Source organism: Macrobrachium nipponense, chromosome 3 (assembly GCF_015104395.2).
Source record: "Macrobrachium nipponense isolate FS-2020 chromosome 3, ASM1510439v2, whole genome shotgun sequence".
NCBI classification, from domain to species: Eukaryota; Metazoa; Arthropoda; class Malacostraca; order Decapoda; family Palaemonidae; genus Macrobrachium; species Macrobrachium nipponense.
This window is the reverse complement of record NC_087202.1, coordinates 84,884,448-84,901,460: the sequence shown is the minus strand read 5'-3', so window position 1 is coordinate 84,901,460 and position 17,013 is coordinate 84,884,448. Positions and strand designations below refer to the sequence as shown.

At 39.6% G+C, this 17,013-nt stretch overlaps 2 protein-coding genes across 2 annotated transcripts in view; one reads left to right on the top strand and one right to left on the bottom strand.

Annotated features, from left to right (window-relative positions):
- Positions 1 to 440: 440 nt before the first annotated feature.
- On the bottom strand, positions 441 to 3,898 carry LOC135222232 (uncharacterized). The gene is made up of 3 exons (XM_064260359.1): positions 3,824 to 3,898; positions 2,853 to 3,179; positions 441 to 958 (listed from the first exon to the last, which is right to left on the bottom strand). Exons 1-3 carry the CDS (start codon positions 3,863 to 3,865, stop codon positions 914 to 916), a joined length of 414 nt encoding a protein of 137 aa, XP_064116429.1. The 5' UTR covers positions 3,866 to 3,898; the 3' UTR covers positions 441 to 913.
- Positions 3,899 to 9,838: 5,940 nt separating this feature from the next.
- The window catches only part of LOC135221870 (general transcription factor IIE subunit 1-like), a 38,548-nt gene continuing 31,373 nt past the window's right edge, over positions 9,839 to 17,013 (top strand). Inside the window, exons 1-2 of the mRNA XM_064259823.1 lie at positions 9,839 to 9,995; positions 13,334 to 13,466. Of these exons, the coding sequence (XP_064115893.1) occupies positions 13,346 to 13,466 (121 nt within the window). The 5' untranslated portion in view covers positions 9,839 to 9,995; positions 13,334 to 13,345. The remainder of the gene's footprint in view (positions 9,996 to 13,333; positions 13,467 to 17,013) is intronic.

Below are 17,013 nucleotides of genomic sequence, written 5' to 3'. Positions count from 1 at the left end.
AGCCTTGAAAACAAGGCAAGGGAATCTCAGTGGCCAAAAATATCAAGGTTTTTCGTGGTCGCTAAGACAGATCTTTAATGAAAAAAAAAAAAAAACACAGAAAAATAGGTCCTGTTGGTGTGGAATTGTTCAGAAAAGTTTGATAAAAAAAGGAAGTTGTTATTCTTTATTCTTTATCTGTCTCTCCATCTTTCTCTTTGTTGTTATTATAAATACAAAAGTATTATGAAATGTACGGCCGTCAGATTGCATTATGTATTCTCACTAAAACATTCAAAAACGTATTGGGGCTTCCCTTCCGTTCTTTCATACCCGTACCTACACCTTTCGTCAAAATATTCAAACAAGTGTTTGAGCTATTTCCAAACCTCATTGTAACGTAAATATCAGAACAGACAATGTTTATAAATATTTGTTTATTAACAGAGAGCTTTCAACAGTTTCTCGTGTGGAAGTCTGAACACCGTGGCTGAGTCTTTGAGTTAAGTACATCTTAGTTTAACCAGACCACTGAGCTGGTTAACAGCTCTCCTGGGGCTGGCCCCAAGGATTGGACATTTATTTTTACCTGGCTAGAAACCAATTGGTTACCAAGCAACGAGACCTACTACAGCTAACTGTGGGACCCGAACCACATTATATAGAGAAACAAATTTCTAATCACCAGAAATAAATTCCCCCGATTCCACGTTGGCAGGGTGGAGAATCGAACTCGCGACTTGCGAATCGGTAGGCGAGCACGCAACCCACTCGTCCAACGAGGAACTAATGAGTCTTTTAGATGAGAGAGAGTCTGATCGAATCCCGCAGGGAGTTTGGCTTTCCCGATCGTGGAGCAAGCCCTTCTCAGTCAGGCGCTCGATGACGTCATTGCTTGTGAGGGGGCTGACGAGTTGGCAACAGGAGGACGTCTCTAAGCCATCCTCCGATCCGTGGGCTGCCCAGAAGAGGACGACGCCTGAGTTGGAATGAATAATATTATTATGAATCGGAGAAACAGATTGATAAAATAAATCTGTACAGAGATCTTTTGGGAATCTGTACGATTCCCATTTTCTATCTGCCAGATTGCAAAGGGGACTCAAACAGATTCCCGTCAGTTCTCTGTACAGATTTATTTTTAAAGACACGTACATATACATAACTGTGGATTAGTTTCTCGGTTTTAAGACCCCTATGACTATAAGTATTTTTTATCTAATTACTATCATTATTTCAGTAGATGAAACCTATTCACATGGAACAAGCACACCAAAGGGGCCATTGACTCGAATTTCAAGCTTCCAAAGAATGTTGGTTTCGACCTCCCACCGCAGTGATAATTTTAAGAAAAACAATTTAAAAGAAGGTTTCGGTGATTATGATCACGATTATCATTCACATTCAACTTCCTTGTCCCATGAAAGGTTTCATACACTTTCATCAGTTTCTGCAGCTTTTCAGTGCCAGCAGTTGGCACCGTAACAATACTTTCCCCAAACCATGTTGTATCCCATACCCATAAAAGCACCAACTTCAAGATTCATAAAAAAAAAAGATTTTTTGTCAGTTGAAAGATAAAGTTACAGAAGATGTCTGTTGCTTCGTTTTCTATAACGCGAAAATTACACAAGGCGTGATCCTGCCTGCTAAAATCTATGGTCAAATAGCACCTTGTTTCACCAACGAAAATTAAAATAAATATGCCATATTTTATTACATGTAAGGGTTCAGTACTGTTATTTATTTTGTACATTTTCATTCTAATAAATAAATAATAAATATCCTATCCTAAAATTCCTGCATCTTTAACGCAATGCAAAACACCCTTTTCAGACGTTTTCAGACTTTTCCTAGGGCTTCCCTAAACCCCAACAACAACAACAAAGTAGTTTCTAGGCTAACTCCCCGAGTAAACGAAGATTTCAGAAAGCCACATAGCAAGAGGAAATGTAAGAAATAGTGAATACGTTAGATGAGGATGAAAATATTTGCGAAATTTTGTAGCAGTTTTAATGTACTGATCCCGTCATATGAAAAGAAGATAAAAGACCAACGTCTTGAAAGTTTAAGAATATTTTCTGATATCACGTAGTCTACATTCAATCATTTATTAATTTAATTATTTCTTACATTTCCCTGGTGACTTTAATTCCCATTCGATACAAGTCACATTGTAAATTCAGTCAAGTATTTTGGGTCTACCGGCAACAGAGACTGTACAAAAATGCATTGATGAGTTAATGTATAGCTTAATGACTTTTGAATTGATTGAATACAGAATTTAGGCCAAAGGCCAAGCACTGGGACCTATGAAGTCACTCAGCGCTGAAGCGGAAATGGACAGTGAAAAGCTTTGAAAGGTGTAACATGAGGTAAGCCTCGCAGTTCCTCTATGAATCAACAACTGTCAGGAGAGGGTGGAAAGTAAGATAGAAGACAGAGAATATGAACGGAAGTACAGTAAATAGAATGAAAGAGGTTGCAGCTTGGGGCCGAAGGCACGCTGCAAAGAACCGTAAGTAATGCCTACATTGCACCGCATGAGGTGCACTGACGGCACTAACCTCCTACGGGAAATGACTTTTGGAGATTTGGTTATTCATTTGTTCTTTTTGAAAACACATTCGTTAATTTACGTAAAATATAACTGACACATTTCTGTTGGTTAATTCTTCCAAATATAATACAGTTAACAATGTTTTCTGTCTAAATTTAATGAAGATCATCAGAACTATTATTTACAGTTGATGCTTGAAGTATAAAGTAATACTACTGGAAGCAGTAATGGCGAGAGAAATGACAATAACATAACAGAAAGACAGCAAAATGATAGAATAGTCACTAGACCAACGCAAATAATCGTCTCTTACCAAATTCGCCAACACAAAGGACGTATCAGTCGAGACTTTCGGTGGATCCTCGCTTTGTTGAGAAACGCCATTCAATTCTACTGGTTTTCCTCGAGAGTAGTAATGATTCTTGAGAGGATGATCCGCTAGTACTACACTTTCATTCATGCCCGCTCGAATCTCGACGTCGCCGTCGACTGATACCTTCCTCGGAGAGGCTTCGGAATTCTGCTCGTTTCGGTATTTCTCGGAATAGGACGAAGAAGAAGAAGAAGAAGCAGCGACCACGATCAGGTAGACGGACAGGACAAGGAATATCCACGCCAGCAGGGCTCCCTGACGGCGACGCTGCGGAAGAACGGAAGAGTAATGGAAAACAAGTAAAAAATTGCGCCTGAGTTTCGTCTGCACAACCGCGGCCCACGAAACTTTCAGCCACGGCCCGGTGGTGGCCTGTCTACAACGTTGCCAGATGTAAGGTCACGGCTACCTTTAACCTTAAATAAAATGAAAACTATTGAGGTTAGAGGGCTGCAATTTGGTATGTTTGATGGTTGGACGGTGGATGATCAGCATACCAATTTGCAGCCCTAATAGCATTCTTCTTGGTTTTTAATACGCTTTTATGTCTATTTGTTTATTAATTTATTTTTTCCTCTTTTAATGATGGATTTCCTCTTTCTGTATTTCCCTTTACTTCCTCTTACTTTTTCCTGATGAACACCATAATGTTCTTTGGAAGTTTTAATTTCAAGTCAATGGCCTCTTTGGTGGGCTTTTTCCATTTGGATAGGTTTCATCTACTGAACAAAAACAACAACAACAGTAATAATAATAATAATATAATAATAATAATAATAATAATATCAGCGCACATAGTGAGAAAAGAGATGGACTCCTAGGGAGTCGAATAGGATGACTGTCATGAAATAATAATAATAATAATAATAATAATAATAATAATAATAATAATAATAATACTTTCTTCTTACCAGCACGAAGTAAGTCTTGATGGAAGCGCGGAACTGTTTCATGGTGAAGTCTGCGATGGTGTTACGAGGAATTTGTCCAGCCTGAGGGAAAAAAATTAAAATTAAATACAAAGGACAAGTTATGTCCGTAGTTTAAGCTTTGTGTGTGTTTATGAAAGAGAGAGAGAGAGAGAGAGAGAGAGAGAGGTGTTTATATAATTGCCCAGGAAATCTGTAGTACTGAGAGAGAGAGAGAGAGAGGTGTTTATATAATTGCCCAGGAAATCTGTAGTACTGAGAGAGAGAGAGAGAGAGAGAGAGAGAGAGAGAGAGAGAGAGAGAGAATCTATACATAACTTCCCATAAAATCTATAATAATTTGAGAGAGAGAGAGAGAGGGGGGGGGGGGTTCTTTATAATTTCCCATGAAATCTACAATACTGAGAGAGAGAGAGAGAGAGAGAGAGAGAGGGGTCTTTATAATTTCCCATGAAATCTATAATACTGAAAAGAGAGAGAGAGAGAGAGAGAGAGAGAGCTTTGAATTAACTTGACGTCAAAGTGTTTGGTACTGTATCATTGAGTGCAGAAGCAACGAAGAGAGCTGCAAGAAAGTTGATAAGCATCTCTATTCGAGAAACAAAGTGAGAATCCACATTTTTTTAAAGAGACCTTAAAATGAAGTAGGTAATTTATTCCGATAATAATTTTACCTAATTGTTATAATTTTCTTCAGTAAAGCCACTGCTTTTCTTGGCATTTTAGTCAAACATGACCACATTGGCGATGGATTGGCTGAGGTAAGTGAAATGTAATTATAGCAGGAAAAAATGGGATAAATATAAATAAAAACCTTCCACTTTCACTAAATTCAACTGAACTTATTCGTGATGCTGTGATTGGACGAATAAACTGTATTTACGGTTATTTGTATTTTTCCGCGTGTCATGTTCCCAGTCTCCACGCGTGTGTAAGTGTTGTTTTAAAATGTGTGTAAGTGTATTTTTAAAACGTGTGTAAGTGTTCTTTTAAAACTTCCCTGGCAAGTGTATTTGTATATTTCATACGCTGTAATAATAATGATAATAATAATAATAATAATAACTAATAATAATAATAATAATAATAATGAAAGGCTGCTAGATTCGCGGGATGTGGGTTTTGGTTTTTTCGTGTTACCAGCTGATGGAGACACCTGAGATCGATCCCTCGGGGGACGCGCGCATGACTTGGTAAGTGCCGTCTCTTGCAAAATCCACTGCGCTTGGTATGGCTTAAAAGACAGTGAATTGTGCACGTGGTGGTTACTCAGTTCTCGTGGGTAAAGTCGGTAAGAACAAGAGGACATTATCCCTTTGCCAAAAATGTCCCCTGAGTAGAGGAAGTTCAACCCCCTTTAGGCCGGCACGGTTTTGAATCGTGGCCAGCGAGACACGGAACGGAACCGTTACGACGCGCGGAAACGTGCTCGGGAGATTCAAACGCCCGAGTAGATGCTGATCTAACGCGATGTCGTGGCAACGATGATTCAGTCTGGCAGAATTAAAGACTACGAGAAAACAAATATACAGCATTAATTGAATGAACAATCTAGCAATTTAATATTGCTCTGCCATTTGTAATTTTGCTCTGCATTCCTTGCGTCCTGCCATGAGATTATGTCAAAAGGTCCCTCACTGACTATTGCAAGAAAATTCAAGAGCAGGAATTGTCTATAACTGGAAAGAGAATTACCCAGGCAGTAACATTATAGTATAATATATATATATATATATATATATATATATATATTATATATAACACCCTTTATTCTAAGGAAGCGATAGACCCGCCTTATAATAGACAGGATTTTATAAATATCGGGGAAAGCAGAAGATTAGGGAGAATTCAGAAATTGAGTAATGAAGGAACACAGACAAGGATGACTTATTCAATTGAGTTTTAAAGGATAATCTACAAAAATAATCTAATGGAGTCGAGTTTTCTGTACAGCGTATAATCAAGGCCACCGAAAATAGGTCTATCTTTCGGTGGTCTCTCTATATTACTGTATGAACCGCGGCCCATGATACTCTCAGTCGGCCGTAGTGGCCTGTGTTGTTACGTTGCCAGAAACATGATTATGGCTAACTTGAGACTTAAATAAGATAGAAACTGCTGAGGCTAGAGGGCTGCAATTTGATAAGTTTGATGATCGGAGGGTGGATTATCAACATACCAATTTGCAGTCCTTTCTAGCCTATGTAGTTTTTAAGATCTGAAGTCTTGGACTAAGAAACTAACACCTCTTTTGTCACCTGATTCAGGAAAATCCGTCAACGCTTTTCTTGCAAACCCAACTCTTTGGCCGGCTGGCTTTGCTCGCTTCAGTTGCCTAGCCCACCCAGCCTCCCCACGCACCCCCTCCGCCAACCAAATTTGAAAACTCATAGAAATTATCATTGACCCATAATGCAGTATTCATATTTAACAGTAATATGCATAACAGTACCACTTTTGAAGGTCATATCACGTTTTTTGGGTTTGAGAAACAGCCTTTATTCGAATAACTTAGCCTCGATCGCAACCAAGTATCAAAATCACTTTCTAACTATAGACCTAGCATATAAACTAGGAACTCTGGAACTTACCTTTGCAAGCGCCTAGTAGAAAGTGTTTGATGGGACTAAGATATTATTATTATTATTATTATATTATTATTAGAAACACATTTATTAATCATTCTCAAGAGTGTATTCAATGCGGAATATCCTTTCTGTTTGCGACGATTTCGACCTGAATTTTCATCGACAACGTCACTTGAGTGTGGCTGAGGAATTCACCAACCTCTGCTCTGATCTACTACAACACGTTTCGGGGTGGGCCTAGCAACGTCATCATCCCAAAATTTAATGTTTGAAGACATTAGGCCCAAATTATGGGTCTAGTATGAGCTTCGATGCGTCATGTATATCACTATGAGGCCCAGAAAGCTAATTAATTCGACTGTTTGAGTCTAAGGCCACGCACGCAAACAGTTGAACTCACACAGAATCCTCGTGCTGTTAATCTAATCTGTTTGATCTCCTTGCGATATCTATAACAAGCGAAGATCGACGGTGTTCGAAGGAAGAATCCTGCGTTCTCAACTGCTTGTATGTTGGAAGCCGGAAGTCGGAGACTTTTATGTTAACGTGGATAACCTTGATGTAAAATCATTCAGAATTTTGGCGCATTTTCCCTATCTCTCTCTCTCTTTATGTGTGTGTGTGTGTGTGTGTGTATGGCTTCTCTTCCTTCTCCCATTTTCTAAGTAATACTGTAGATGCTTAGAAGCGCTATATGGCAAAGATCGTATATATACCATTCACTGGTGGTCACCTGTCCAAGCTCTTACTAGGCCTAGCGACGATCACGGTACGAACATGTCACTATAACCAAGGCTCGCTATAACTCCAAGCTCTTACTAGCGACGGTGTGAACATGTTACAACCAAGGCTCGCTATAACTCCCAGTCATCGTCGGCCTGCCGACCAAACTCTGACAAATCACAGCGCAGTCACAACGTACTTACTGATTGATCGGACGAGCAACAGCAGTGAAACGCGAAGAAGAAAGTCCGAGTTAAACTGGCTTTATGCCAGCACCGGCTTTTGCTCTGAGGAGCACTCCATGATAAAAAAAGAAGTTATGACATAAGAGCAAAATGTTAAGGCGACAAGAAATCTCTGTCAATAATAAGATTAATAAGCGTGTAATTACTCAACAGGAAGGATACATACACTCGTGTATTAAGTATTTGTACTGTGAATTAAATAATAGCCGAAAACTGCAAGGATTTTTAAGACCCAGGAGAAGGAACTGCTTCCGGAGAGAGAGAGAGAGAGAGAGAGAGAGAGAGAGAGAGAGAGAGAGAGAGAGAGAGAGACCCGCTAAAACCCCATTCAAGTATTTCCTATCACTGCAACATCTTCCCCGACCGAAGATGATTACAGAGTCTATTACAGACCTCATGAATAAAAGGAAATAGTCTATTACACGTTTGTTTAATAATTGTAGGGAAATTAGTTCAAGCAGACAGCAATTAATATGATGTTTCCTCAATAATTCTAAGAAACATTATTCACCACTGACAAATTCCTAACGAGAGAGAGAGAGAGAGAGAGAGAGAGAGAGAGAGAGAGAGAGAGAGAGAGAGAGAGAGAGAGAGAGAGAGAGAAAGCCGAAAGTTGTGTTTCATTTATTCGTCAAGTTGTCTGTCACATGATAAATTCAGTCTCATATTCGTTTAATTTCCACTGCTAATATATCATCCATTCCTTAGCACCAATAATGATTTATTTTTTAATTTTCATTTTCAATATCCTTTATGTAAAAATGAAATCGGGTGTCATCTCCTTTTGCAATGCGAAAGAACCTATCAGTACGAGGCTTCATTTCCTTTACCTTAGCAGGATCAACACAATTTAACTATACTCTGTTTTTTTTCCATCTGCCCATCCGCCTGTGGTGTTTGCGTATGGTAACACTGCATTCCGGGCTTCAAATAATATCCTATTTCGAATATTAACGGTGTAATTCACATACAATAAATTATTAAAACACTTTTCAGTTGCAAATGTACACCAAGATATCCTTTTATTTACCTAAAACTTACACATAGCGTAACTATTTACAGCTCGGGACGCAGCGTTACCATGCGCGACCACCACAGGCGGATGGACAGATGGAAAAAAAAAAAAAAAAAAAAAAAACAGAGTATAAGTTTCAGCAACCACTTATCTGTCAAAGACCTCTCCATTGATCAACTCTCTAACTTGTAGTGCTTGATTATACCGCCACGATTGCCACAGAGTCTATCCTCTCTTGTTTTTTGCAGTCCTTCTCCAGTTCCACTTACCTCTTGCCTTTGACAATAAAAGCGGGTCAGCAGAAGAACCTGTCATGCATGCTTTATGTTCCCTATCGTAAGACAATTACATCTCTATTCTCGTGAATAGCTTTGCGAATCTCAAATTCACATTTCAGAAGTGGCTAGCCCCATTGCAGTAGGTTTACTGAATAGCAACTTCATCTAAAGTATATCGGGGATATACTTTAGAAAGTTGTTTCTGTCACCAACGCTTCCCCCATATCTTCTTCCCCATCATTGACGCTACAAATAACGTGCGAGCTAATTACGACTAGGCAGAACAACGTCATTCATCCCCATTAAGGGATATTCTATTCCGAGGAATAAAGTGAGGACGAGGTTCCCATTCTAACGGTTAGTTAGGCGCTGGTAAATGTTATGAATAACAGTAGAACGAGAAAAGATGTGAACCACGGAATGTGTTGCAAAAAGTATTGAGGGAGTTTCACAGAATTTGTATAAAGAAATGAAGATGTCTTTGAGGGTAAAATCTGGAATAGATGCGCGAACGGTTGCCATAGCCGTAACTGTTTATAAATTTGCTTTTAAAGTTAATGTTGCTCGAAGGTGATAAATGGATTTATAACCTTACCGTTAAAGAAACTGATACGAAGACGTATTGAAATGCGAATTATTTGATGGTTATGGTTCGAGGCAATTCCTTTACAATGGCGCCTCTTAATTTTAAGGGTTATTTTTAATTGCTGAGCTCGTTCATTCTTTTTTCTCTTTTTTCCACATCATGTATAAGGTTTTTCTTATTTCATAATGATCTGTAAATAGAAATTTTCCAACGATATAACTTTCATTCTCTTCATAAGGCTGCTGAAGTCCAATTGTTTAATGTGTTCTTCTCTGTAAGTAAAACAATATAAAAGGAAATAAAATATGTCTTCTTCTGTATTAACACAAAAAGGACAACAGGTGTTTCCATTCTGGTGCCTTTGTTATATTTAAATGTAGTGAGTTGGTTCTGGCTCTAAAGAGAAGTATCGAACCAAAAGTGTTGTCATAAATTTCTTCATCTTTTATTTATCTTTTCCACATTTTATATATATTTACGGTCACTTTATTTTCCAAGTCTTCCTTCCACTTCACTGTGTCCCAGATTCTGGCTTTGTCCTTTATTTCTGTTTTCGACATTTCTTATTTGAATCAGGAAGAGCTTACGGGCTGATATGAAACACAATGAAGAAGAAGAAGCTAAAACGAAAACAAACGTCCAACGATAACAACTCTCTAGCGGCGACTGGTCCTCAGATTCACAACTCCCAACGAAACTTTCCATGATCTTCGAACTCTGTAAGTACTTTTACCCGCTTTTTATATTTGGTTTACATGTTATTATGGCAAAGTAATCAATACTAACGCTATGAGGTAAGATATCGTAGCCATTAGACTGAGGCTGAAAATTGTCATCGGATTTGATGGGAGCTTGGCTCATCCTCCTGTCGAGTCTGATCAGGTTAGGTATTATTTACGAACTGGATATTGGTACGGCAGCCGTATCCCTGATTACGATGGATATTGGTACGGCAGTGTATTGCGCTTACGCGAACCCTTGTTTACCGCCTGAGGCATATCAGTGACAGCAAGAAAATGACGACAAAACATGTTTTCAGGTTTCAACAAGCTGAAAAAGGCAATAGACGTCTATGAAGAGGCAAAGTTCCAGAAATGGTATATCCGTAGGTTACGAAAGATCGAATCGGCCCTGAAAAGAGCTCCGAAGAGAAGATTCAAAGATTTGAAGCTTAGCTAGTAGTAAGGCAGTGCAGCAGTCAGTAGTGCGTTCAATATTGGAAACATGCTGTTAATATGGACCTAATTTAGATGATTACTTAGAATTGATTAGGCCGTTTACCAGACGATTGACTTTGGTAGTTTTCCCTACTACCATGAATACAGCAGAGCATGGTTTCTGTGTAGTACTTCAAGTTCTCTTTGAATCTCCTCTTCGAGCTCTTTTCGGGGCCGGTTCGATCGTTCATGACCTACGGATATACAATTTCTGGAAGTTTGACTCTTCGTAGACATCTATTGCTTTTTCAGCTTGTTGAAACCTGAAAACATTTGTTTTTCGGCAAAAACCGATGTATTAGGCTATTACACGGTTCAGCGAGATTCAAAGATATGAAGTACACAGATAGATTAGTTTTACTTTACATGTAGTATATAGTCAAAATCTAATTATGTTTAAGTATTATTGGGATTTTTCATATTTTCCTTTACTGTCAAAATGTTTTGGTGCTTTGGTGATGACAGTATGGTACTTCACTTTGACATTTCGAATTGAACATGTTCAGCGGAACAATTCAGTTCGACTATTATTACTACTGTCACTTACCTTCTAGTGCCGTACCTATATCTCTTAGCAACAGTGCACGGTAACTGTTGCATGATTAGCAAACTACCATATCTGCAGAAAGTCAATAACACAATACGGCACCACTGACAGAATCTGACGTAAACCTACTCTACACGATGTTTGTACGGCAGGAAGTCTGAAATTGACGCATGCGCAATTCACTGCCGTACCAATATCTATCGCAATCGGGGATACGGCTGCCGTACCTATATCCTGTGCCTATTATTTATTAGGTACTAGCTAGTTATCACGGTATATTGGGGAGTTTTTTTGGGGATTTTGTCAGTAATGTATTGTAGCAATGCAGGTTATTAAATTCGTGAAAAAGTAGGTTAACGGAGTGAGATCTGGTAAGGCTACGGTAGGGCCAGTGGCCTTATCCTTCCCACCTCCAAGATTAGGCGTAGCCCAGGCTAAAGGTGTTACTTATTTTAGGGTAAATGCCCTCTGTAATAGCCTACTTTGTTACATTGCATTAGGCCATGGTGAGCCCAAGTTACGCTGGGGGCCAGTTCTCCCCCTACTGCAAAGTCCCCCGCCCCCAACTTGTAATCATAGGGTAAAGTATCGCAAGGTGTCCTGGCGACCACCTCCTCTACCATAGCACGACCACCTTCCTGAAAATCGGAAATTATGACATCAATTTGTGACTTGGGAGAAAACACTTTGAGAGGAAAGTAGAGGTCTCGAGGTATTGCTTTGATGGACGCTGGCTCTTGACTAATGTCTATCCTGGCTTACAGGATGTATTAAAGTACTTTTTCTTGAAGGTGGTCACACTACAGTAGAGGCCGGCCATTTGGTATTTTGCCCTAGGGCCTGGATACACAAGCGCTGAAAATGTCGTGTTGCTGACACCATCAGACGCTGTCTTTTACAGAATGAGGGATCTTCCCAAGCTTTTCAATGGAAAACCACCAATTTGAACTACACAAGTGTTACTAGAGTTGCATTAGGACATGTTACGCGGGCGTCAAGAATTTCTAACAGTGTCAATGTTAGTAACGCGCACTATTAATGCCTTGCCTGTGACTACACAAGATGCTGATGCCGCTCAGCTGCTAGGACCTCACCAGGTTGGCTAGACCTCTGGGCTCCTGTACTATAACAGCACTGGGGCCCAGATGCCACTCTACGTCAGTACCTTGAGAGATAGCAGAGATGTTCGACACTGACAAACTATCTCCAAAGATGAAGGCAGGGTGGCATTATATGATGTCAAAATGAAGGATTACAGCAACAGAGAAATAAAAGCTAAGTGTTAGACTGAAATAAGGATGGCAATGTTCCCAGACTGAATTGACAAGATGGAAGCGGAAAAAAATATAAGAGGCATGAGCCTGTCACACATCCTACTTGGACAGAATGCATAATGAACTAAACATGCTTGTTTGATACTCGGTAATGCTTTGAAAATATAATTCTTGGATTCTGGCCCAAAACTCAACATTACACAAGAATTGTAGGTTAAGTTAGGTAAGATAAGGCAAGGCAGGTATAGCATATTAACATTTGATGTGTCCTGGTCATTCAGTTATTATGTCTCCCTCTTTTGGTTGTATTTTTTGTATTTGATAAGGTTATTTGTTTGAAGGTGTTTATATTTGTTTGGTAGTTAGGCCAAGGATAACTGTACCAAGTGATGTATTTTCATCAGGAAGGCAGATATTCTTACAACTGACTCTAAGAGCAGTCATGTTATGCAAATCACACTTTTGTAAGACTAAATGGCTAACCCATCTATGTATATTCTTTTCAGTATTTATTGCAGATATAAAACCTGATACTGTATTGTATGTTTAATTGGGACAGAATCTACTTAAATTGTTGATTTAATGAATACTGTACAATGTTCAGAAAAGAGAGTGCACAAACTGCCTGTTGAGGGGATGTGGCTTTCTTTCAGTAGTAAAGAAAACTACTTTGTTCTATAAACAATGTTAATTTTTGGGTAGTCATGCATATCTGTTAATCGTTATATCTTTAAGTATTTGATTCAGATAAAGGTGGGTGTTGAATTTCAAGTTAAAGCTTATGCAAATATGCATTGGTTTGGCTTGAGAGTGCAAAATGATCTGCGTAGTGAGCTGAATTGTTGAGCATTCCATGAAGAGAAGGCATGCATTGATTATATATAATGATGAAGAGTAGTGTGTTAAATTTATTTTATACAATTATTAAAGTATATTGATCAAGTATAGAATCTGAGGTAATGGTGCTTAAAAACTATTGGAGTTTGTAATGTATAATTCATTCAACTTCTTTTCTATAGAAATCTGTTACCATGGATGGAGAAGTCCTTCTAGAAGTGCCCCCCAATCTTCAAATGTTGATTCGGCTTGTGGTGCGAGGATTTTATGGAATAGAGGATGTCTTAATCATTGATATGCTTGTGAGAAACTGCTGTAAGTTACGTTTATTTGATGTTCATTTTTTAAGGGGATATGTTACATGCTTTTACATTTTTTAAAAGTTATGAATACACTTGATAACCCATTAGTACTTCCAGCAGTTTGTAAGCTGATAATTTAAGGTGATAGTGTACCAAGTAAGGGCCCATGTTTTGTGTTTGAATTCTTGCCAGGGTATAACTCATTACTATCATAATTGTTGTATAGAATTGTGATTGCTATTAGAAGTATGAGGAAAAAGTTTTTGAAAAATGTTCACCAAAATAATGTGATGAAATTAATAAATTCATCCTCATGCTATTGTTGCTCTGCTTTGTAATTCTCGTTTGTAGAAATAGAATTGGTATGCATTATTTTTCAGTGTTTCTCCATTTGCTTAAGTCAAGTTGTTTAGACATCTGATTCAACGTGATACTTTAAAAAGATTTTCACTTTTAGTGATTAAATGTTTAAATAGGTTATCAGAACACTTATTATCATTCTGATTACACTGAGTCCAGTGTTTGATGATATTGCATTATGCATAATGCTGTCTCATTTCATACAATCAACTTACCTGTCAGATATATACATAGCTAAGACTCCGTCGTCCCCGACAGAAATTCAAATTTCGCGGCACACGCTGCAGGTAGGTCAGGTGATCTACCGTCCTGCCCTGGGTGGCAGGATTAGGAACCATTCCTGTTTTCTATCATATTTTTTCTGTCGCTTGGAATGTAAACAACGTTTGCAGTTCCTCCTGACTTGATTTTTGGATTTCATCGCCATCGATCTTCTGGGCTATCTTTTGCAGGGAAGTACTGGATCTTTGGTTCGGCATACGCATATTAATTTGTTTTGATAACTTTGGCTTCGAAAATTTCGAAGAATTGTTTACGTGTAACTACCGAACTTTTCGGTAGACAATCACATAGTTTGCAAGAAGGAAAATTTTAATATTTATTCATAATAACGTGTAGTAAATGTTAGAATTGATTGAGCTAACTTCCTTCTTGACGATGTAAGGAAAGAATAGTTACGCTTCCTTTAGAAGTTTATATAGCTCTCGGACTAACGAGCAGTTAGAGCATTAACATTACTAGTAGTGTGGTATCCTCATCTCCTTCTTACTTCACAGAATCTTCAAATTCATATTGCAATTTGAAGACAAAGGAATGTAGCTCAAAATACGAGCTATTGAAAGGTAAGAAGTGATTTTACTGTTAGTGCAGTGGAGGGTGCGTTCTGTTCGGCTCTGTTTCGCTCCCAGGCCTAGACCTCTTCCAAGCTACATACCCCAAGAGGAGAAGAAAGTCGAAAGCCTTAGGAGGTTATGGAGAATCCCCACCGATCAGGCGTCCCCTCGGCAGGATCTGTAGAACGTCCCAGACTGCCAAGTTCGCCATTGGAAAGGCGTCCTAATTAGTAGAGGGTGCGTTCGATCGGCTCTGTCTCGCTCTCAGGCCTAGACCTCTTCCAAACTCACAAGCCCAGAGGAGAAGGAAGTCGAAAGCCTTACGGAGGTTATGGAGAATCCCCACCGATCGGGCGTTCCCTCGGCTAGGATCTGTAAAACGTCCCAGACTGCCAGGGATAGCCATTGCAAAGGCAGCCTTTAAAAAGTGCGTCTGTTCTTCCGTTTCTTCATCTTACATCCGAAAAGACGAAGAATGTACATGTTAGAAGTTCGGACGATCTGGCTCGTTCTCTGAATAAGAGAACACTGACTCACTGAGCGAGAGGCTGAGAGCCAGCCCAGCAAGCTAGCGCGAGCCACGTTCCAACAGCCAGCAGCGAGCCGCGTTCCAACAGACTAGCGCGAGCCGCGTTCCAACAGACTAGCGCGAGCCTCGTTCATACAGATAAACGCGAGCCGCGTTCCAGCAACTGAGTGCGAGCCGCGTTCCAGAACTTTTCTTGGCGCAAGGCGGACGCCTTCAAAGAGAAAACAGACGGCTTAACTAAGGAGCCTTATAGTAGAATGGCAATCAGAGGATGCTTCCATTGAACGTTTTCTGGCAAGAGCTCGTATAACAAGACTAGAGGCGCTCGGATCTATTAGGGCGCACGGGACCTTCCACGCAAGCGGAACGTTCCAGGAGCGAGTCTCCTTTCTAGCGTGCGGAACATTCCAGGCGCGCGGAACTATCCAGACGCCAGGCGCTAGGCACAAGGATCCAGACGCCAGGCGTCAGAAGATTTCAAAATCTTCATTAGAGAGAGTCAGTCGCGAGACTCCTCTTTGAATTTTTAACTTGAACAACTTTCCCCTGGCAAATGTGCAAGATGTCGCACAGGCGGCCGTTGCTTTTGTCAGAAGGATTCTGATACTAAGAGAAGCCCCTTTTCATTATTCAGAAGACTCCTTTGTTAGGCAGTTCCTCTCAATGCGGACTCTCTCCTTCATCCATGCTCTTCCCTCGTTTTGAGGAGGCAAGAGCTTTGGGAGTTTTTCTTAATAAGATCTCATCGATGTTTGGGTATGATGGCGGATAGAAAATATCTACTTCCTTCCGTAAACCCTAGTGATGAACAGGAATTCTGTCTCTTCCGCGATTTATGAAGAAATCACGAAGATTTAAAGAGTTCCTTGATTAACTTCGTTCCTTAAGGATATATTTATATATACTCTTTCTATCGTTCTATTAACGAAAAGAACGAAGATAGTAGAAGGTAGTAGAGTTTCTGCTGTATGAGAATACGATACGGTCAAATCATAAACACATACCGTAGTTACTTCTTTTCTGTGCAACTCAATTACAAGTATCCTTCTACGTCTTTCCTAGGAAGGACTACGCTTAAAGGGATTGTTAAGACTACACCTACTTAGCTTCTAGATTTATCGAAGTCTTGTTTCGCTTAAATATGCTTTAATAAGAACTTCCTGAAGTTCGATAATAATTTTATTAAATTCCTTTATTAATTGGAGTAGCTGGCAACTCTGGAAGAGTAAGCGGGGACTGCTTTCGCTGAGAGCCTGAGACCAACGCAGTACGCCTACGCCAGTTACTGTCAGTACCATGTAGGTGTCAGTCATGAGCTGTCGGCGAATCTCTCTCTCCTGCGGGATGGAATAACTTTCCGTATCTCTCCCCTACAATCGCGGTCTTAACCTCGGATTGAGGGGATAGTTAAGCTGACATAAATAAATATTGTATGCCTTTTGCTAAGAAGCTTTCAATAAGAGAGATAGTACAACCTTTCAATGCTGTTTACCGTAGGTAACATTATTAAAGGATTCTATCGCAGCAGAACATTATATTATGTAATGCTCTCAGGCTTACGAAAGCATAGCTTATTAGAGTACCTGCTCAGAAGAAGATGGATGAGTCGGATGGGAAACATTCTCTTTGGGACAGAACTTGTTTCCCTGAATGGACTATACTACGTATATAAAGTTTTTTCCTACTAAGAACGGAATTAACATGTGAAAGGATGTCGGGTACCATAAAGGCACAGGTGTTCTGGCACATAACATAAAAAGAATTAGAAGAAAGCGCCAGTCTGGCGCAACGCGCCAGAAGTACCAACCTGGCGCAATGCTCCAGAAGCGCCAGCCTGG